This window comes from Salvelinus fontinalis, chromosome 37, assembly GCF_029448725.1.
Source record: "Salvelinus fontinalis isolate EN_2023a chromosome 37, ASM2944872v1, whole genome shotgun sequence".
Lineage (NCBI taxonomy): Eukaryota > Metazoa > Chordata > Actinopteri > Salmoniformes > Salmonidae > Salvelinus > Salvelinus fontinalis.
In genome coordinates this window covers 21,758,274-21,782,282 of record NC_074701.1, presented here as the reverse complement: position 1 = coordinate 21,782,282, position 24,009 = coordinate 21,758,274, and the positions used below count along the sequence as shown (strand labels likewise).

The 24,009-nt window shown below is 43.8% G+C and overlaps 1 protein-coding gene and 1 long non-coding RNA gene across 2 annotated transcripts; one reads left to right on the top strand and one right to left on the bottom strand.

Moving 5' to 3' along the window:
- Positions 1-991: 991 nt before the first annotated feature.
- On the bottom strand, positions 992-7,164 carry fas (Fas cell surface death receptor). Its single transcript, XM_055902405.1, has 9 exons — positions 7,041-7,164; positions 4,468-4,606; positions 4,095-4,229; positions 3,863-3,980; positions 3,360-3,436; positions 3,134-3,229; positions 2,865-2,929; positions 1,521-1,539; positions 992-1,411 (listed from the first exon to the last, which is right to left on the bottom strand). Exons 1-9 carry the CDS (start codon positions 7,077-7,079, stop codon positions 1,122-1,124), a joined length of 978 nt encoding a protein of 325 aa, XP_055758380.1. The 5' UTR covers positions 7,080-7,164; the 3' UTR covers positions 992-1,121.
- Positions 7,165-8,893: 1,729 nt separating this feature from the next.
- LOC129836357 (uncharacterized) lies at positions 8,894-13,003 on the top strand. The gene is made up of 2 exons (XR_008756650.1): positions 8,894-9,117; positions 11,755-13,003. It is a non-coding gene; the product is annotated as an uncharacterized LOC129836357 (long non-coding RNA).
- Positions 13,004-24,009: the final 11,006 nt, after the last annotated feature.

The following is a 24,009-nucleotide window of genomic DNA, read 5'->3' as shown; positions in this document are numbered from 1 at the left end:
TCAATTGGAGGTGCACAATGGGAGCAATTTCCAAACGCCTGAAGGTACCACATTCATCTGTACAAACAATAATACGCAAGTATAAACACCATGGGACCAAGCAGCCGTCATACCTCTCAGGAAGGAGACACCTTCTGTCTCCTAGAGATGAACGTACTTTGGTGCAAAAAGTGCAAATCAATCCCATAAACAACAGCAAAGGACCTTGTGAAGATGCTGGAGGAAACAGGTACAAAAGCATCTATATCCACAGTAAAACGAGTCCTATATCAACATAACCTGAAAGGCCGCTCAGCAAGGAAAAAGCCACTGCTCGGGGGTGGCAGCATCATGTTGTCTGCAGGAGGGACTGGTGCACTTCACAAAATAGATGGCATCATGAGGCAAGAAAATGATGTGGATATATTGAAGCAACATCTCAAGACATCAGCCAGGAAGTTAAAGCTTGGTCGCAAATGGGTCTTCCAAATGGACAATGACCCCAAGCATACTTCCAAATTTGTGGCAAAATGGCTTAAGGACAACAAAGTGAAGGTATTGGAGTGGCCATCACAAAGCCTTGACCTCAATCCCATAGAACATTTGTGGGCAGAACTGAAAAAGTGTGTGTGAGCAAAGAGGCATACAAACCTGACTCAGTTACACCAGCTCTGTCAGGAGGAATGGGCCAAAATTCACCCAACTTATTGTGGGAAGCTTGTGGAAGGCTACCCAAAACATTTGACCCAAGTTAAACAATTTAAAGGCAATGCTACCAGATACTAATTGAGTGTGTGTAAACTTCTGACCCACTGGGAATGTGATGAAATAAATAAACACTTAAATAAATCATTCTCTCTACTATTATTCTGACATTTCACATTCTTAAAATAAAGTGGTGATCCTAACTGACCTAAGACAGGGAATGTTTACTAGGATTAAATGTCCGGAATTGTGAAAAACTGAGTTTAAATTTATTTGGCTAAGGTGTATGTAAACTTTCGACTTCAACTGTATATAAATATATACTTTATTGTGCAACAAACAGGTAATTCAACAAACAATTTGCACATAGGTACTTAGTACTGGCATGGACAGTACCACTGACCTTACGGTATCTACACTTGTTCTACCCCGGAGTTCTAAACTGTGTTTTCCTTGTTGCTGATGATAGCCATGATATTATCTGCTTTGGCATTTTTATTAATGTGGCGTAGAGTCTGGATCAGTGTCTTAGAGGCTGTGGTCATCCCCGTCTTCTCCACCCAGGCCATAAGTAGGCTGTAGCACTGCTCCTGGGTGTCATTGGGATAGTTTAGCTGGTGGGATTCTATGGTGGCAATAGTCATCCCACTGCGCTCGGCCACCTGTTTCATGTCCTTCCACCCCAAGGTCTTAGCGATATCTGGGAGGTGTGGCCAGAGGTCAATACCTGAAACCAAAGAAGAGGGTTTGAGGTTGATTCTTAGTTGGGAATGGCATATATGGGTCATATTAGTAAACATGGTAAACATCAGTGGTAATATTGATGATGTCATTACCCCTCAGTAGCTGCATTTCCTGCAAATAAGCAAACAAATGTTTACAAGTAAAACAAATTCACCAATGATATTTCACTCAGTAATTATAATAAGTGTCATGATACACTATATATACAAAAGTATGTGGACACCCCTTAAAATGAGTGGATTTGGCTATTTCAACCACACCCGTTGCCAACAGGTATAAAATCGAGCACACCGCCATGCAATCTCCATAGACAAACACCGGCAGTAGAATGGCCTTGCTGAAGAGCTCAGTGACATTCAACGTGGCACCGACATAGGATTCCAACAAGTCAGTTCGTAAATTTGCTGCCCTGCTAGAGCTGCCCCGGTCAACTGTGAGTGCTGTTATTGTGAAGTGGAAACGTCTAGGTGCAACAAGGGCTCAGCCGCGAAGTGGCAGGCCACACAAGCTCACAGAATGGGACCGGCGAGTGCTGTAGCACGTAAAAATAATTTGTCCTCGGGTTGCAACACTCACTACCGAGTTCCAAACTGCCTCTGGAAACAACGTCGGCACAAGAACTGTTCGTCGAGAGGTTCATGAAATGGGTTTCCATGGCCGAGCAGCTGCACACAAGCCTAAGATACCATGTGCAATGCCAAGCATCAGCTGGAGTGGTATAAAGCTCGCCGCCATTGGACTCTGGAGCAGTGGAAACTCGTTCTCTGGATTGATGAATCATGCTTCACCATCTGGCAGTATGACGGACGAATCTGGGTTTGGCGGATGCCAGGTGAACGCTACCTGCCCCAATGTATAGTGCCAAATGTAAAGTTTGGTGGAGGAATAAATGGTGTTTTCATGGTTCAGTCTTGGCCCCTTAGTTCCAGTGAAGGGAAATCTAAACGCTACAGCATACAATGACATTCTAGACAATTCTGTTCTTCCAACTTTGTGTCAACAGTTGGGGAAGGCCCTTTTCTGTTTTAGCATGAAAATGCCCCCGTGCACAAAGCGAGGTCCATACAGAAATGTTTTGTCGAGATCAGTGTGGAAGAACGTGCCTGGCCTGCACAGAGCCCTGACCTCAACCCGATCTAACATCTTTGGGATGAATTGGAACGCTGACTGCGAGCCAGGCCTAATCACCCAACATCAGTGCCCGACCTCACTAATGCTCTTGTGGCTGAATGGAAGCAAGTTCCCGCAGCTAACCAACTCCATATTAATGTCCATAATTTTGGAATGAGATATTCGATGAGCAGATGTCCACATACTTTTGGTCATGTAGTGTATGTACTGTAACATTAATGTAGCACTAGAGATGCATGGGTGTGTTTTAAGCTGTGGTTTTGGTCAAGGACAGGGTGGAGTAGTGTAGTATTGAAGATAATTACCTCAGCTACCTTTAAATTCTGATTGGACATTTTGGTCAAACCACCATTTTGCCCCAGCTTTTTCCCTAACGAAGCAAAAACAGACATTTTTAAAAATGTTTCAAGGGTGAAAACATAATTTTTATACTTTTGGACAGGGAGCTTTCCAAAAAAAACAGACTTCTGCTCTCTCCAACCGCTTTACTAACTAAAATTATAGAACAACCTCTTGTGCCCCCTTCTGGTGGTTTAGCATAGCCTACAGCTGTCTGAATGACCCAAATGCTTACCAAAACCATATTTATTATTTCGCCTCAGGCAGCAAAAAATAAGAAAAACTGCAATAACCATAACTGAGCCAAGTACTGCTGCATGACTTCTTCCTCCTGAAACAAAGAAATGAAAAATAACAGCCACATTGTCAAATAAAAAACAGACTTATTATATTCATACTGTAAGCGAAACCACATCTTTGTAATGCATTGAAATGTTATGATTTTGCTCAATCCCCCAAACCTCCTTGTTTTTGGTCGTCATGGCATATGGTGTTGTTGGTGGTGGTACAGGCAACCTTGGTACCTTCATCCCCACATCTTGAAGATAAATTCAAAGATTTGATGCAGGTTGGTATCTCTCTAGTCTATATAATAATAGGCCTACAACCAATTTAACAATGTGTTATAAAGGTAGACCCAGCGATATGACGTAGATGCAGAAAGTTAAACAGCATAGTGGGTCAATGTCCGCATCAAGTAATAGTGTTGAAGCTTGAGGCTCAACCTCTCCGCTGTTTTGGTCCCGTGGCTACCACACTTTAACAGCGTGAAGTGAACCCATGTACAGATACCGTGTGTGACTGTGGGAAAGCAAAGTCTTGCAGTCTCGCTCATCTCAATATCTGTGGTGCTACTCGTGGCAACGTCATTTCGTTGAGTCTACCTTTAACATTTACAAACAATAAACCAAATCAATGTTTTATTTGATGGTTATTTGGTTAAACAACAGTATTCTGGACTTACATGGTACACGGGTAGCAGGCCCTGCAGTGCACCTTCCCCTTGTCACAGTAGTGGCCCTGCTGGCATCGACACACTGTGTCACTGATGATGGTACATTTGTCCTCCACCTCCAGATTGGCTACGGAGGACAACCACCACAATGACAGTACGTTAGAAACCTCACTTGCTACAGTAGGTAGGACTTATGTTAGGGTGTTAGTTCCACCTGTTGTGTGTGTGTGTGTATACCTACCTTTAGGGTTGCAAGATGTGCAGGGCTCACAAGAGTCCAGGAAGTTGGGGTAACTGTTGTAGGTTCTGTCTAGCTCACAGGGAATACAGGTCCCATCGTCTGGGTTCATACTACAGTGGCTGTCCAGATGATGGCCTGTACACACAGAGTACCAAGACAGAGTCAGAGGGAAAGACATAGTAGCATACAATCATTTTATTCATGCAATTTACAGTTGACTGGGACAGTGCATATTAACTAGTGAACATTTCAGTTCTCACGACAAAGTAAATGTTCTTGCACGGTCATTATGGTATTGTGCTGTCATGGTGGGGACCAGAAACAAGCTAACGTTAGTTCAATACAGATAATATTAAACATTTTAGATGCTTACCAGCAGCACAGAGACAGCATGTCTTGTTTTCATGCTGGTAAGTGCCATCTTGACAACTCTGCCTTTTGATGCGCAATTTGATGGTTATGTCTTGGGAACTCTGCTCTGCTTTGGAAGTTGTAGCTGAACGAACTATACACTGTTAAATGCAATGACATTATTGCGTGTTATTAAAAGAGACAGAGTAAGTAGGCAGTTACAGTAGGCACACAATGTGTGTGTGCGTGCGTGTGAAAAGAGAGAGGAAGCGAGTGACAAAGAGCGAGTGGGGTATTAGTGATTTAAGTATGATTGGAAGGTCAATAATGATCATTAAGAAAAAAACATGCCTATGTGTGTCAACCCACTAGGCACAAACTGGTTGAATCAACATGGTTTCAACATAATTTGTCAATGCATTGTGATGTGGAATCTACGAAGATAATACACTTAAGTTGTTTTTTTAAAGTAATCAACAGTTGTGTTGAGGGTGACATTTCAACCTCAGGATTATGTCATCGTGGTCACATCGTGGTCCATGTTGAGCATGGAAAAACACATCATCGTAGCAGTTCTTGACACACTCAAGCTGGGGTGCCTGGAACCATACTTACAGTAAGTGTTAGGTCTCTCTTTATGTAGTGTTGTCTCTCTTGTCTCTTGTCGTATATTTTATTTATTTTTGTATTTTTAATCCCAGCCCCCATCCCCGTAGGAGGCCTTTTGGTAGGCCGTCATTGTAAATAATAATTTGTTCTTAATTAACGGCCTTGCCTAGTTAAATAAAGATTAAATACAAAATGTATTAATAATTTAAGTGCATGCATCTTAATATAGCTAGGTGAGAGAACCACATATCACAGTCAAATATTCAGGATACGAACATTCCATTCCAGCTAAACAATGGATATATAGCGTTTTGCAAAAACAACACATTTTCATACACATCAAAAATCTATGAATAAAAAAATCTGCCAACCGTAATATTTTACACACACGTGAAGCGATCAATTCTGATGAAAAAAAGACAAACCTTAACCCGGACGACGCTGGGCCAATTGTGCGCAGCCCTATGGGACTTTCAATCACGGCTGGTTGTGATACAGCCTGGAATCTTCAAGTTGTTCATTAATATGTTGGTTTCAGGTCTCCATCTCAACCAAAAACCCAAGTTAAAGAATAGGACTGAATCTAATTTTATCTAAAGTGTATTTAAAGTTTGATTTGACGTAATTTAGTCCTTTTCTTTAACATACATTTTTGGATGAAATGGAGGTGTGAATCCAACATATCAATTATTAATTTGTAGACAAACTGGAATCAAAGCCAGACTAAGTCTGTGGCACAAAAGATACATCTCCTTCAAATGTTGATATTTCAACCAAACACAATTCAAGATCACTTTTGCAATACATTAATTAGCCTTAACTTTAGGCTATTTTATGTATCTTACAAACTAATGCAACAGTATTTATTCAACCTTAAAATGAGTAACTTCCAACTGTTGAGTGTGAAAAATCCAGCGGTGTTGCAGTTCTTGACACAAACCAGTGCGCCTTGCACATACTACCATACCCCGTTCAAAGACTCTTAAATCTTTTGTTCTTATTTACAATGACGGCCTACACCGGACAACGCTGGGCCAATTGTGCGCCGCCCTATGGGACATCCAATCACGGCAGATTGTGATACAGCCTGGATTCGAACCAGGATGTCTGTAGTAAAGCCTCTGGCATTGAGACGCAGTGCCTTAGACCGCTGTGCCACTCGGGAGCCACAATACATGTCTCAAGGCTTAAAAATCCTTCTTTAACCTATCTTCTCTCCTTCATCTACACTGATTGAAGTGGATTTAACAGGTGACATCAATAAGGGGTCATAGCTTTCATCTGGATTCACCTGGTAAGTCTGTCATGGAAAGAGCAGGTGTTCTTAATGTTTTGTATACTCAGTGTATATGACATTCCAACTTGAACTTTGTTGTGCTTTTTAAATGGCTGAAAGCGAAGTGATAAAACATGTCGATGACAACTGAATTATTGTTTTTCTATTTGAATTTGGTTGTGCTTTTAGGTGGTTGAAAGTATAGTGATAACACATTGGGAATTCAACAAATTTCTGGCTGTATTTTAGGTGGGTGAATAAAGGTTGAAAAATCATTGATCAACGTCTCAAACAAATATTATCCACATTTCCAGTGGTGTGCCCAGTGGTAAGTCCCAAGAAGTAAAAAAAAAAAATACACGTACTGTACATCGAAAGTGAAACTAACCTTACTTATCTTCAGCACAGACTAGTGAAGGAATTTGACTAGGCTAGACTTTACGAAGTTATAAAGATACATTCATCTTACAGTGGCAATTATGTTAGTTGACAATTAAATATATGTGTTAAATATATGATATATCAGACTATTGATACATCGTGTTTTGTAGATGTGTAGTATGCCATCTATTTCATTGACGCAAGATCACGGCGTAGTGACTTGAGTTGGATGAGAGTTAGTTTAGTTAGCTACCGCCTGACAATATTAAAGTGTCAGAGTTTACCCTATACAAAGTATGTCAACGATAACATGTTGATAGTCAACTCACCAAAATGCACAGGACACATAGAAACGTATATTTGTTCATCTTCCAAATTGACGCCACCAAGAAGAAATGTCTGCGCCCTCTGTACGTACGGTGGAAACGTTGCAAATGTTCGTTAGTTTTAGTTTTGAAGGAAGTAGACACCCACAATGACACCCAGTCTCTCATTAATGGTGTACTATATGTACAATTTAGCACGTTAGCATGTTTTTATGTACTAACGAAATCCAAATGTATGCTTGACTATTGAAAAGGCTTATCATCTCATGAGATGCACACAATGAGTTGTAGTAGGAATTTACAGTGCCTTCAGAAAGTATTCACACCCCTTGACTTTTTCAACAATTTGTTGTGTTACAGCCTGAATTTAAAATGGATTAAATTGAGATTTTTTTTGTCACTGGCCTACACACAATAACACATAATGTCAAAGTGGAATTATGTTTTTCTAAATATTTACAAATGAATTGAAAATGAAAAGCTGAAATGTCTTGAGTCGATAAGGATTCAACCCCTTTGTTATAGCAAGCCTAAATAAGTTCAGAAGTAAACCTTTGCTTAACAAGTCACATAATAAATTGCATTGACTCACTCTGTGTGCAAGAATAGTGTTTAACAAGATTTTTGAATGACTACCTCATCTCAGTACCCCACACATACAATTACCTGTAAGGTCCCTCTGCCGAGCACTGAATTTAAAACACAGATTCAACCACAAAGACCATTTGTTGATGGGTAAAAATAAAAAGCAGACATTGAATATCCCTTTGAGCATGGTGAAGTTATTAATGGCACTTTGGATGGTGTATCAATACACCTAATCACCACAAAGATGCAGGCGTCCTTCCTAACGCAGTTGCCAGAGAGAAGGAAACCACTCAGGAATTTCACCATGAGGCCAATGGTGACTTTAAAACAGTTACAGAGTTGAGTGGTTGTGATAAGAGAAAACTGAGGATGGATCAACAACATTGTAGTTACTCCACAATACCAACCTAATGTGACAAAGCAATTAACTTTTTATCCTGAATACAAAGTGTTATGTTTGGGGCAAATCCAATACAACACATTACTGAGTACCACTAGATTTTGAAGTAGATTTAACTAGGCCATTGGAGTTGCTTACCAAGAAGGCAGTGAATGTTCCTGTAGGTTCCTGTATTTTCAAGCATAGTGGTGGCTGCATCATGTTATGGGTATGCTTGTAATCGTTAAAGACTGGGGAATTTTTCAGTATAAAAAATAAATGGAATGGAGCTAAGCACAGGCTAAATCCCAGAGAAAAACCTGTTTCGGTCTGCTTTCCACCAGACACTGGTAGATGAATTCCCCTTTCAGCAGGACAATAACCTAAAACACAAGCCCAAATCTACACTGGAGTTGCTTACCAAGAAGGCAGTGAATGTTCCTGATGGCCTAGTTACAGTTTTGACTTAAATCTACTTCAAAATCTATGGCAATACTTGAAAAATGGTTATCTAGCAATGATCAACAACCAATTTGACAGAGCTTGAATAATTTAGAAAATAATAATATTGTACAATCCAGGTGTGCAACGTTCTTAGAGACTTACCCAGAAAGACTCACAGCTGTAATCACTGCCAAAGGTAATTCTAACATGTATTGACTCAGGGGTGTGAATACTTATGTAAATTAGATATTTCTGTATTTAATTTTGAATACATTTGCACAAATTTCTAAAATGTCACTTTGTCATTATGGGGTATTGTGTGTAGATGGGTGAGAGAAAATTATATATTTAATACATTATGAATTCAGGCTGTAACCACAATGTGAAAGAAGTCAAGGGGTATAACTACTTTCTGAAGGCATAGTATATCTCTGCATGTACCACTAGAGGGAGTGAGTGGCCTTAGCGCGGGAAGGACTGGGTAGCTCATTTACTTATTTTCAGGGGTCCGTTACTGCAGCGAACCGTCAGGACCGACAGGATGTGTGCTGGTCATTTTCCAAGCACACCAAGTCCCGAGGCAGATTCGATTGTTTCACATCATACTATCAATCTCTCTTCCTACCATGCTGTGCAATAGAGATCATTGGTTGGTAATCCTCAAAAACAGTAAGGTGATCCTCAGAAACTGCCAGTCAGTGTGTTAGCTACAGTCAACAATGTTCAGACTAGATTGCATTAAGACACTCCTCAGTGTCTTATACAGCCGCGAGGTTTTCTTCTAATCAGGTGGACAGGAAAAACGTCTGGCCATATACCCATGTCATCAATTGTTTACAAATAGAATATGAATCCATGATAGACATAATATGGAGAAATGGCTGTAATAATTTTAATAAATTTTAGAATAAGGTTCTAACGTAACAAAATGTGGAAAAGTCAAGGGGTCTGAATACTTTTCCCGAATGCACTGTAGCTAAATATGGATTTACATTTCTGATTTATTTTTTATTTATAAAGGCTGCCACTCCCCCTAGAAGGCAAATCTGGGGTGGCTCCATATCTATATTTTTTAAGGGTACATACATCTACCCTCTGTGCCGAATTTGATCACAAAGTTAACTATTGAGACCACATTTTCATTTTAGGCGCTCACCACTAGTATACAAAAGAGAGATCATTTTTCCACTCTCCATTTTATCACAAAAAATCGTGGTTATTTGTGTTTTTTTGTCTGACTAGTTGCTTGACAATGTCCTAAAATTTCGGGATAAAAAATATGGTTTAGGAAAAAAAAATGAACCCATTGGGGTTCAAATGTACCCCTGTTTGCATTTTTAGGGTTAAAGGTTGATGCAATACAGAGCTCCCTACAGAACAGTCTGCATACTACACTTATGGAGTAATCCCTACTGGTGATGCACAGCAGCGACTGTCACATCACTCAGTTACCACACATCTCTATTAGACACATACAGTATGTTTGTACATTTATTGTAGCCATGACTCTAAATCACTATATCACATGCTATCACAGTGGAGATGTGAGGACCGATTGTTACAATTTTAATTGTATAGGCCGGTAGTGATTTTTTGGTGTGATATTTTTATGATTGTATACTGAGAAAAAATAGCCTTATACTATATTTATGATCCAGTCGTAGGTTCGTACATTAGTTTAACACTTGTTGTTACGTGTTACTCCTATGATGCCTTTTAAATAAACAAAAAACGGCGCTACTGTACATGGTATCACCCCTGCCATTCTAATAGCTTATTGACATTTTTGGGAGAGGGAAAGTAGAGAGAGCAAGAGAGAGTGGTCAGAGCAGACCCGGCACCAGGATAAAGTGACTAAGGGGGCAGCTAAAATCGGCGAGAGGGCACAATTTTGGGGGGTTCTTGCATTGGAATTATATTGAAATCTACTTATATAATGCTACACCATAATAAACATAAAGTTCAAATGCTGAGACTCCAAGACCATTGAGGCTTTTAAAGTGACATGTTGTCGCAAAATCTGTAAACCATCTCCCCTGTATCAGCACAATGGACAGCGGCCTACACTGTAAAGCAAGGCCTATTTGGCAACCAATATAGGCTACAAGATAGATAGGCTGTTTGTAATTGGTGAATTACCCTATGTGATTGCAGCCGAATACAACTTGTTTTTCTTTCCATAGTGCAGTGCATTTCAAATGCTCCTTGCTTTATGCGTGCCTAGCGAATCGTTTGTTTCTATCAATAGCATGCTTCCAGATAGAATGCATGCCTCGGGTCAAGGCCTTGTCTGAGTTAGCATTAGACCTAATACAGAACTTTTGACATGGGAACCAAAATGTCGCATCTGCAGTAACCTAGTATTCCAGCCACTCTCTGCCTATGAACCAGTTGCTATTAATTATCAGGAACAGTCGGGGGTGGAGGGGGCTGTGAAGCCATTATCCTGGCGGCACTTGTGGAATGGGGGAGGCTCTTCACACAGAGCTAGCTGGAGCTCGGCAGCTTCAGTGCTGCTGGGCTTGGCGGCGGCCTCTGTGGTTTCATATCTGATATCCATAATGGCAGTGGCAGATTAGCTGGTTAGAGCTAAATAGGCTAATAACACTAATGCCTTTTAAAGCTAGCTAAGAAGCTAACTAAACTCTGTAGTGGTGTGGCGTGAGGCAGAGTTCAGTGAAGCAGCTTCAACTGTAAACTTGACCCAGCCCTATAAATCAAAATCAGATATTACAGGCGGAGGCGTATCTCTTTATTCACGTAGCTTACCACGTTATTCACATAGCGTACCACAGATGAGCATCATTCTGTTACGCTTTTTATGGACACCCAAAGGAGTCATACCTTACCACCCAGTGGCTTTCCATAGCCCCCCTACACACAAACACACACACACAATCCGCGGCGCGCTCTGTCCATGGTGCTGATACTGTAAGGTTCTGTATTTATTTTCTTAGTCAATCTTGTGTTCTGTTTCATTGTGTTCTTGAACGTAGCCCTGTCTTTCATTTTTGTTCATTGATTTCACCTGTGTTAGTTACTCTCCTGGTCTCATCAGCTCCTTATTTAGTTCAGTTCATTCTGTTTCCTTCCTGTTTGGCCCTGTCCGGGGGTTTCTTCGGATGGGGCCACAGTGTCTCCTGACCGCTCCTGTCTCAGCCTCCAGTATTTATGCTGCAGTAGTTTATGTGTCGGGGGGCTAGGGTCAGTTGGTTATACCTGGAATACTTCTCCTGTCTTATCCAGTGTCCTGTGTGAATTTAAGTATGCTCTCTCTAATTCTCTCGTTCTCTCTTTCTCTCTGAGAACCTGAGCCCTAGGACCATACGTCAGGACTACCGGGCATGCTGACACCTTGCTGTCCCCAGTCCGCCCGGCCTTGCTGCTATTCCAGTTTCAACTGTTTCTGCCTGCGGTTACGAAACCCCTACCTGTCCCAGACCTGCTGTTTTCAACTCTTAATGATCGGCTATGAAAAGCCAACTGAGATTTATTCCTGATTATTATTTGACCATGCTTGTCATTTATGAACATTTTGAAAATCTTGGCTCTCTCTAATTTTCTGCTTCTCTCTTTCTCTCGGAGGACCTGAGCCCTAGGACCATACGTCGGGACTACCGGCCGTGGTGACTCCTTGCTGCCCCCAGTCCGCCTGGCCTTGCTGCTATTCCAGTTTCAACTCTTCTGCCTGCGGTTATGGAACCCCTACCTGTCCCAGACCTGCTGTTTTCAACTCTTAATGATCGGCTATGAAAAGCCAACTGAGATTTATTCCTGATTATTATTTGACCATGCTTGTCATTTATGAACATTTTGAAAATCTTGGCTCTCTCTAATTTTCTCCTTCTCTCTTTCTTTCTCTCGGAGGACCTGGGCCCTGGACCATGCGTCGGGACTGCCGCCCGTGGTGACTCCTTGCTGTCCCCAGTCCGCCTGGCCTTGCTGCTATTCCAGTTTCAGCTGTTCTGCCTGCGGTTATGGAACCGCCACCTGTCCCAGACCTGTTGTTTTTCAACTCTTAATGATCAGCTATGAAAAGCCAACTGAAAATTATTCATGATTATTATTTGACCATGCTTGTCACTTATGAACATTTTTGAACATCTTGGCATAGTTCTGTTATAATCTCCACCCGGCACAGCCAGAAGAGGACTGGCCACCCCTCATAGCCTGGTTCCTCTCTAGGTTTCTTCCTAGGTTTTGGCCTTTCTAGGGAGTTTTTCCTAGCCACCGTGCTTCTACACCTGCATTCTAGCTGTTTGGGGTTTTAGGCTGGGTTTCTGTACAGCACTTCGAGATATTATCTGATGTACGAAGGGCTATATAAAATAAAATTGATTGATTGATTGTTTGTGCCTTTGTGAGGTATTGTTCATTTTGACTCTACTAAGCCTTTTCCTAGCTCGTTTGTGAGAACCAGTTATAGCCTTCAGTCCTAGTTTTGATTCACCTGCCTGTTTGCCTACCTGTGTATGACCGTTGCCTGTCTGTAACCACAATTCGTGCCTTCTGCGAAGGCGAAATAAACACCTGCCGTGCTCTGAGCGTGAATTTACACCTTTTTCTCCCTGAGTATTCATTACAGACACAGCACAGCAGAGATACAGATTCAACGTCAACCTGTCACTCAATCATTTTAACTTTTTAGCTATTTTTATATAGGGACATAAAACTAAAACTGAGGTGGTATGAGTTTCAATTTAGGGGGCTAATCCCCCTTTTGCACCCTCGTGGAACCAGGCCTGGGTGAGAGGAAATGTAGTCCTTCACATTGGTTTTCTGTGAGTCCTATTCAGATAGATAGGGCAGGAGGGAGTGGGAAAGGCTATTTGTGGAAATAGTATGATGTGTGGGATCACTGAAAGGATACTGAAATAGTGGATATTCCAAGAGTGGTCAGTCAGGTTTGAAATAGAGAGTAGACATGGTAAGTGCACAGCTGGGACGGGACTCATTACTGTTATAAGTCTGGGGACTGTGCTTAGGCCTCTCAGACCTCTGGATTACTTTATATTCAGCAGTTAATTACGGTACTAGTTTGATGGCCAGCAGTGGATACAACACTGCTTGAAACACTGGGAGTCTCCATCATCAAAGGGACAATATAGTGAACCAGAAAAGTGGTAGAATCTTCAATTCTTCTCATATAAATAGTATTGCAAGAATGAAGTCGTGGCTGATTGAATGCCTCTGGTTGGGGGTTGCCCATAAAGCTATGATCTAAGATCAGCTAACTATACAATCATCCAGGTATGTTGCAGTGAATTATTTCAATGTAACCTGGTATGTTTAAAAAAATTACAAACAATGTTTAAAAAACAATTCCCTCAACTATTTGTTTGATCTCTGCCAAGTGGAGTCAACTAGGACTTTAGCCTTTCTACGAAAAGGCCTCATGTTAATTTTATCTTAAAAGAAAAGTATTTTTGGCTGGAGAACAAGAACTTCCTTGAAGCAGACCTCCTGTGGGATTTGGTTTGTTTTTCCAAGTGTATCAAATTTCAGCCCTTTGTAGACTCACTGATTCTTGGAAGTCCCGACTTAGCTTTGTGCTAGCCTACAACGTCTGTTCTTATGGCTCTTCAAAACTGAAATATAGACCTATACAGCTGATAAACATGTTTAGTCACACATCTCTATAGATATTTCTGTAAGGAAAAATGTGTCATATTTTCAAGCAATCACACATATTATACGTCTTTGGCAGTTCACAACAGATGTATGTCTGGTGGAGAAGGACATTTGATATTGAAATAGCTCAATAAAGTGTTCAACCTGAATCGTTCACATTTGTAGCTAATGTTTATCTTCACCCAGGACTGTAAATATCACACCAGTCTGACTGTTTAATCCTATAGATTTATATATTAAATACTTTGAGTGGATGTTTGCATATGTAGGCCTGTTTGAGCTTGACAGGCAAGTATCACCTTATCAGATGCTTAAAGCCTTTAAGCAAAGCTGTGTGTGTGTGTGTGCGTGCGTGCGTGCCTGCATTAGCCAGTACATATTCACCCTGAACGCTGACCTTTAGGTAGGCCTATAGCCTACACACAGACACATCATTTGGTTAGTACTTTACTTATGTTGAAAAGTAACAGCATTTGAAGATTCCTAAACCGTACTTTGACCCTTAATTTACCGCTATGGTTGGGGATTCTGCCACGGTTTGCAGTGAGGCTTTCAAACCAGACAATACCTCTCATTCATTCAAGCCAAATGGATGACAGAATTAGTTCAACACAGTCGTTCATTTAATTTCTTGGAGGAGATTCCCATGAATGAGCGCTGAATGTTTCTCATAAAATTTTGAAAGCGTAAAGTCTAGCCAGTCTGTGTTCCCCTAACAGTCTTCTTGGGTGAATAGTAGATTTGGTTTCCAAGCCTCAGCAGAATGTTTTTTTTCCTTCTCGTACTAGCTGTGCTATTCCACAGAGATGGAAAAAGCAGTGTTGTGTTTTGTTGTGTGGAGGATGCCGCTGGAAGCGAGTGTGTAGCGAAGTTTCCCTTCAGAGAGTGAGTAGAGTAAGAGCACACAGGTAATAGATCTACTTGCAGGGGGTACGAGTATGTTAACAAGTCATTTTTTACAGTAGTGAAATTCAAGACTATGTTATTATTATTCAATGGTAGCCAATTTGTTTAAACTGTTACTGTTCTAAAACTGGTAAAGTTGTAAAAGTAACTTGCTGTAAAAGTATGTCAGACAACAGGGTTTTCATAGCTGTTTAATTATTTCCATTCCAAATGGAGTAATTAGGTAGACTGCTCAGTGTTTTGGCCTGAGCTTAGGTAGTCATTATTCAACGTGCACTTCATTAAAGTTTTACATTTTAGTCATTTAGCAGACGCTCTTATCCATATCGACTTACATCTTAAGGTAGCTAGGTAAGACAAACGCATATCACAGTCATAGTAAGTAAAAAAAAAAATATTATAACACAGCTGTCAGCAAAGTCAGTGCTAGAAAGAAAATACAAGTGCAAGTGTTAGTTCAAGAAAGGCAAGTAAACACAAACCATGAATTTTTTGGAAGGGATTCACGTCTCCCTTTGAAGACAGTCTTAATTCACACTGTCTAAACTTCACAGTGTTGTTGCTTTCAGCCAAGTGACCCTGACCTCTGAGCTTTGACCTGGTATCACAGCAGCCTAGCACTCATGAGCTTAGGCCTTTTAAAGTTGGAAACATTTGGTTACTCATCTAACTAAATGTGGCAGTGAGAACAGGGTGAGAGAGGATGTGACCACTGTTAATGTGTAAGCAGACTGTCTTAGAGGGCATGTGACTCATAGACTGTTGCCACTGTTTGCCTGCTTTGCACCCCTTCCCGCCTGATGCATTCGCACGTACAGGGGACAGTGGGGATGTGGAGGTGTAGGTTGCCCAGAGAGCTGATGTTGTACAGCACATAGAACAGGAAAAGAGACATGCTGCTCCATGACCACAGGACGTGACCTCAGAGCTGATGATGAGGAACTCAGGGGCAAGCAGAGAGTGTTGAGTGGATTTTGAGTACTTTATGTGCTGAAACACACACACACACACACGGAACGCACACACTCATACTTTCTCTCTCTCTCCCTCACACACAAAACACACACACAAAACCTACAGAAATAAATCTGCAAAGCTGGCTCTAGACGGTATGTCTGTATAGAGAGATTTCCCTGCCCCGTTTCTAGTGGTCGGCCTAATTAAAGCTGAGTGTATCTGTGTGTCTGTACACTGCTGAGGGATTTGACTGGGAACATTCAGCCAGACAGTGTCTGGAGGGAAAGACAATGGAGGAAGGAGAGTGAATAATATGCCTTGTTACAACCGGCTGTGCCGAGTGCGGCTCTGACTGCCATAGAGAAAGACAGGAATAATCCCAGCTGAAAATCCCATAGAGATAGATTTATCGGAAGTAGTGGTATCTGAGAAATCCGGTTAGGGACTTAATGCAAACCGAACAGAGGCAGAATGAGCTAAGCCAGTGTGCCTGCAGCTGCACAGACCCCTAGGCAACTTGTCAACTCCTCACCCCCTATCCCTGTCATGTCATCACACTGTCCTCAACCTGTCCTATTCCTGTCCTCATGCTCCTTAAACTCTCTACTTGCACAGGTCTTGTATAGGACATGTGAGCTAGCTAGCTGGTGATGCTGAAATCTGAAGTAGTCTCTCCCCTAGCCTACTCAAGGCCATGGTCCAGCCAAGGTCCAGTTTATTAGGTACACCCATTTAGTACTGGGTCGGACCCCCCTTTTCCTCCAGAACAGCCTAAATTATGTGGGGCATGGCACCATTGCTCAATTGGTATCAAGGGACCTAACATTTGCCAGGAAAACATTCCCCACACCATTACACCACCACCAACACCAGCCTCTACCATTGACACCAGGCAGGATGGGGCCATGGGTCATGCTGCTTACGCCAAATCCTGACTCTGCCATCAGCATGACACAACAGGAACTGGGATTCGTCAGACCAGGCAATGTTTTTCCACTCCTCAATTGTCCAGTGTTGTTGATCGCTTGCACACTGGAGCCACTTCTTCTTGTTTCTAGCTGATAGGAGTGTAACCCAGTGTGGTCGTCTGCTGCCATAGCTCTTCCGTGACAAGGACTGACTAGTTGTGCGTTCTGAGATGCCGTTCTCCACACCACTGTAGTACTGCTATGTTATTTGCCTGTTTGTGGCCTGCCCGGTTAGCTTGCAAGATTTTTGCCATTCTCCTTCGACCATCGAGCTGTTTTCGCCCACAGGACTGCCGCTGACTGGATGTTTTTTTAATTGTCGCACCATTCTCGGTAAATCATAGACCATGTCATGCGTGAAAAGCCCAGGAAGCCGGCCATTTCTGAGATACTGGAACCGGCGCGCCTGGCACCACGATCATACCTGTCACAATCGTTTGCAGAATTAATGGACCAAGGCGCAGCGTACGTAGAGTTCAACATGTTTATTCAGATGGAACTCAGAAAAACAATAAACAGCAAACGAAACGTGCAGCAAATGCAGTGCTCACAGGTAACTAAACAAAAACAAGATCCCACAAAAACCAGTGGGGAAATGGCTTCCTAACGATGATCAGCAGCTGCCTCTGATTGGGAACCATACCAGGCCAACATAGAAAATATTAACCTAGATAGGAATACCCCTAGTCACACCCCGACGTAACCAAACGAGAGAATAACAAGGCTCTCTATGGTCAGGGCGTGACAGTACCCCCCCCCCCCCCCAAAGGTGCGGACTCCGGCCGCAAAACCGGAAACCAACTGGGGAGAGTAGGGGGGTGACTAGTGTTGGTGGCGGCTCCGGTGCGGGTCTTTGCCCCCGCCCAGACCACGGGTCCTGCAATGGAGCCGGGTAGAACGCCGTGCCCGGACTGGGCACCAGCGCCGAAGAAGGCTCCGGCCATGGAGCTGAGTTGACCGCCGTGCCTGGACTGGGCACCGGTGCAGAGGAAGGCTCCTGCCATGGAGCGGGACTGGACGCCGTGCCTGGACTGGACATTGGCGCAGAGGAAGGCTTCTCCCATGAAGCGGGACTGGACGCCGTGCCTGGACTGGGCACCAGCGCAGAGGAAGGCTCTGGCCATGGAGCGGGACTGGACGCTGTGCCTGGACATCGGCGCAGAGGAAGGCTCCTGCCATGGAGCGGGACTGGACACTGTGCCTGGACTGGGCAACGGCGCAGAGAAGGGCTCCTGCCATGGAGCTGGACTGGACGCCGTGCTCGGACTGGGCATCGGCGCAGAGGAAGGCTCCTGCCATGGAGCGGGACTGGACGCCGTGCTCGGACTGGACATTGCCGCAGAGGAAGGCTCCTGCCTGGAGCTGGAAGTTCTGGACCATGGACCGTCGAAGGAGGTTCCGGACCGTGGACCGTTGCAGGAGGTTCCGTACCGTGGACTGTCTCAGGAGGTTCCGGACCGTGGACCGTCTCAGGAGGTTCCGGACCGTGGACCGTCGTTGGAGGTTCCGGACTGTGAAACGTGGCCGGAAGCTCTGGACTGGGACTCGTCGCCGGAAGCTCTGGACTGGGGACCGTCGCCGGAAGCTCTGGACTGGGGACCGTCGCCGGAGGCTATGGACTGGGGATCGTCGACTGGGGACGCGCACTGGAGGCCTGATGCGTGGGGCCGGCACAGGTGGCACCGGACTGGTGACACACACTTCAGGGAGAGTGCGAGGAGGAACAGGACGTACTGGGCTGTGGAGGCGCACTGGAGACCTGGTGCGGAGAGCTGGCACAGATGGTGCCGGAACGAGGACACACTCCGCACGGTGAGTGCGGGGAGCTAGCACAGGACGTACTGGGCTGTGGAGGTGTACATCAGGGCGAGTACGGGGAGCAGGCACAGGACGTACCGGACTGGCGACACGTACTTCAGGGCGAGTACGGGGAGCAGGCACAGGACGTACCGGACTGGGGACACGTACTTCAGGGCGAGTACGGGGAGGAGACACAGGACGTACCGGACTGGGGACACGTACTTCAGGGCGAGTGCGAGGAGGAGACACAGGACGTACCGGACTGGGGAGGTGCACTGGAGGCCAGATGCGTGAAACTGGTGCAGATGACACCGGACTGGTGTCACGCTCCTCAGCACGCCCGCTCTGCAGCACTCTCATCGCCGCCACCTCTCTCCGGAATCTTTCGTCGAGTTCCTCCTTCGACTCCCTGACGGTTTCTGGCTCATTCCTCGGCTCCGCCGACCCCCCCGTGTGCCCCCCCCCCCCCCCCCCCCCAAAAAAAACATTTGGGCTGTCTTTTGGGCTTACTCTGTGGCCGCGAACCCCTGCGTCGTCTGTCCTCCCTTCTCTCCTTGCGTCTCCCGCCTGGGAAGGCGATCCTGTCCTGCCAGGATCTCCTCCCAAGTCCAGGATCCCTTCCCATCCAAAATCTCCTCCCAAGTCCATGATACTTTCTTCACCTGGGCACGCTGCTCGGTCCTGTTGTGGTGGGATCTTCTGTCACGATCGTTTGTAGAATTAACGGACCAAGGCGCAGCGTACGTAGAGTCCCACATGTTTATTCAGATGAAACTCACAAAAACAATAAACAGCAAACGAAACGTGCAGCAAATGCAGTGCTCACAGGCAACTAAACAAAAACAAGATCCCACAAAAACCAGTGGGGAAATGGCTGCCTAAATATGATCCCCAATCAGATACAACGATAAACAGCTGCCTCTGATTGGGAACCATACCAGGGCAACATAGAAAATATTAACCTAGATAGGAACACCCTGCCCTAGTCACACCCCAACCTAACCAAAAAGAGAGAATAACAAGGCTCTCTATGGTCAGGGCGTGACAATACCATGCTCAAAGTTGCTTAGGTCACTCGTTTTGCACATTCTAACGTTCTAACCATTTGTTCAGAAAGAAGGCAGACACACTTCCACACGTGCATCTGGGCATATCTACAAGATTAGCCTATATACTGTAGGGAAACAATCTTAACGCAGGAAATTAAAAACATTGTCCCATGTCCCTCAACAGTGCACATCTGCCCGCTAGATAAGTTAGAGGAGGAAAATAGATTGAATTTTCCAGCTAACTTTACTGACTGTAGGATATCTGTGTTTTCTCAAGAATAATCCTTAAAAGCATGTAATATTTATTGTAGGCCTTACTGTGACTACATGTTTATTACATGAAATTAACTTCAGATGTCAGATCAGATGTTTTACTTCTCCCTCACTCATTCTCATTCACACTCTCTATCCCCCTGCTCTCTTTCTCTCTCTCTCTCTCTCTCGACTTCTCTTGCTCACTTCTATTCACACATTAACATAAACATTCACCTTCACATTCACAGAGCAGTGCAGCTCCACACCACTATACTTGACTATCCAAGAACAAAAAAACAAGGTAAATTCCTGTTTGTAGGCTTAAGAAAGGCCTGAGAAAACAGTTCATGAAAATAATAGGAATTGAATATCTCAAATCAAGGTGAAAGACAGAGATTATAATATATTTAAGCAATAAGGGAAAGGGGGCTAAGAGCTGTTCTCACGACGCAAGGCGGAGTGCCTAGACACAGCCCTTAGCTGTGGTATATTGGCCATATATCACAAACCCCCAAGGTGCCTTATTGACATTACAAACAGGTTACCAGCGTAATTAGAGCAGTAAAAATAAATGTTTTGTCATAGCTGTGGTATACTGTCTGATATATCACGAGTGATAGCCAATCAGCATTCAGGGCTCGAACCACTCAGTTTATAATGGAGAATAACACAGTAAAAAACACACATAATTGTGAGCATAAAGAAAGCCAGTGGCTGCAAAGAGTCCTCATTTATAATTCAGAGGCGTCGTCCCAGGCAGAGATATGAGAAAGGACACGTCTGTCTGCATTACGCAAGTGTTGCCTCAACGTTGCATCATCCTCCTGGCTGTTTGGTTTTCAGAAGTTTAATAGGTTCCCTGTCAGTTGTGTTGTGGCTCAGGCTCAGATAAGAGGCATTATTTGCCATTGAGTTTCTCAGCCGCCCTGTCTGGTCACATTCTGTGTGTCGACATCGCGTGATAATTTTGTGTTAAAAGATATGTTTGAAGATTAGTGTTGTAAGGTTGTTGTGTGTTAGAATGTCTTTAAGTGATATTCATGCTCACACACACACGAACGCACACACACGATAGATAATATGATAATAAGTCCTCTATACACTGTCATATCAACCCAACCTCCATCCCCCATACACACACGTACAGTCGTCTCACTACACAAAGGAACTGTGCATGTGTGCCGTCTTTCACACACACACACACACACACACACACACACACACACACACACACACACACACACACACACACACACACACACACACACACACACACACACACACACACACACACACACACACACACACACACACACACACAGCTGGCTGCTGGTCTGTCTGACCTAGTTTAGTTGTGTGGACTGCTCTAATGGAGAGAGCTGGCCCTGGTGGATTATAGGGATGCAGCTGATTTGCATTTCTTCCCTGTCGCTGGCAGATGGCACCAGAGGTCGGCAGGAGAACTGGAGAGCTCCTTCTACTACAGTCTACACATCCTACGCATACTTATACTGTATATGTATAGCTAATGTATGCAGGGTCTCTGTTCACATACTACATGCACTAAACCAACACACACACACACACACACACACACACACACACACACACACACACACACACACACACACACACACACACACACACACACACACAGAGAGAAGGAGAGAAAAGAGTTTACACCCTGTGCTCTTGCGCTATTCATGCTCAATAGGAAGGAAGTGATGAATCACACTCATTTATTTGTGGTCGCGAGCTTTTAACTGCAGGTTTTAATGCCTCTCTCCCTCTCGCTCTGCCAAAATCAGAGAGGAAGTGAAAAGATATGAAAACTCAGCACATTGTTATACTAACTGTAAGTCGCTCTTGATAAGAGTGTCTGCTAAATGACTAAAAGGTCATGTAAATGTATAAATGATGTACTGTTATAGTAGATAAATGCAAATGGTGGAACATCCTGCGCACACACATAGGCATGCATGCACTAACTCATGAGCACACACACATGCAAACACACTGTGTCTTTGTAGGTGCCATCCCCAACTGGGTTCCTATGAACACATTCTAGTTCTACAGATACATTGTTGATAGCATTCTGTCTGGCTGCATCAGCAGCAACTGCCCCGCCCTCAACCCCAAGGCTCTACAGAGGATGGTACGGATGGCCCAGTACATCCCCGGGGGCGAGCTCCCAGGCATTGAGGACATTTATACCAGGTGGTGTCTGACATCTATACCCATCCACGCTCCCATCCACATCGACGGGGCTACAGTGGAGCAGGTAGACAGTTTCAAGTTCCTCGGTGTCCAAATTACTAAAGACTTCAAATAGTCCAAACACACGCGCACAGTCATGAAGAAAGTGCGACAGCGCCTCTTCCCCTCAAGAAGTTGAAAAAGTTTGGCATGGGCCCTCAAATCCTCTAAAAGTTCTACAGCTGTACCGTTGAGAGCATTTTGACTGGCTACAATAGCACCGCCCTCGATCGCATTGAATGGTACTAGTATTGGCCTTGTATATAGTGTACATTCTCATGTGTATTATTTTATATGATTTAGCATAATTGCATTGTTGAGGAAGAGTAAGCATTTCACTATGCTGTTTACACCTGTTGTATCATGTGCATGTGACAAATGAACTTTGAGATAGATACAGTATGTGAGAAATGAAGATGATTGGGGAACTGCTATAAGAAGCCATGTAGCTTTATGGATTCAATCAAGGCTATTTCTATTCTGATTACTCTTATAGCAGCTACAGTATCCTGCTCAGTTAACCCCTACAGTACAATAGTAGAGGATGTTGCTACTTAAGGTTTATTCTTTTTGGCACGGATGTGAATTGCAAATCAAAACAAAAATGGAACCAAATGAATAGGTATTGTATACAGAGAGACGTGCTTGTAATATAACACATAGGAATATGCTAATACAAAAATTTTCTTCACAATTTGTATAGCACTTCTTTTCATTCAACTTACACACACACACACACACACGCACACACGCAGATGAAACATCAGGGTGTGCTCTCTCTCTCTCACACTTGTTTCCCAAACCACCACTAACAGCGTGCTGGTTTCTCAATGTGGTCAAAGCGATACATTTTACTGTTAAAGTGTGTCAAGAACATAAACCTTCCAATTAACTCTTATACTCAGAGTTAGTGTCTATGCCCCTGTTTGTCAGGCTGATACAATCACTACCCCACCAGGAGCTGTACATGGGTGAAGTCCCTGAGGAAGCAAAGACAGGGGGGAAAAGCCATATTACAACCTATGTGTTGTGATAATTGCATTGTTTGATCTATGACCTGTTAGTTCATATCCCTTGCCAGCGTGACCAAGAATCCGATGGAGATCCAGAGTTCCTCTGTGGAGATGAGAGAACCTTCCAGAAGGACAACCATCTCTGCAGCACTCCACCAATCAGGCCTTTATGGTAGAGTGGCCAGACAGAAGCCACTCCTCAGTAAAAGGTGCGACAGACCGCTTGGAGTTTCCCAAAAGGCACCTAAAGAACATTCAGACCATGAGAAACAAGATTCTCTAGTCTGATGAGACCAAGATTGAAAACTTTGTCCTGAATGCCAAGCGTCACGTCTGGAGGAAACCTGGCACAATCACTACGGTGAAGAATTGGGGTGGCAGCATCATGCTGTGGGGATGTTTTCGTGGCAGGGACTGGAAGACTAGTCAGGATCGAGGGAAAGATGAATGGAGCAAAGTACTGAGATATCCTTGATGAAAACCTGCTCCAGAGCTCTTAGGACCTCAGACTGGGGCGAAGGTTCACCTTCCAACAGGACAATGACCCTAAGCACACAGCCAAGACAATGCAGCAGTGGCTCTGAATGTCCTTCAGTGGCCCAGCCAGAGCCCGGACTTTAACTCGATCGAACATCTCTAGAGAGACCTGAAAATAGCTGTGCAGTGAGGCTCCGCATCCAACCTGACAGAGCTTGAGAGGATCTGAAGAGAAGTATGGGAGAAACT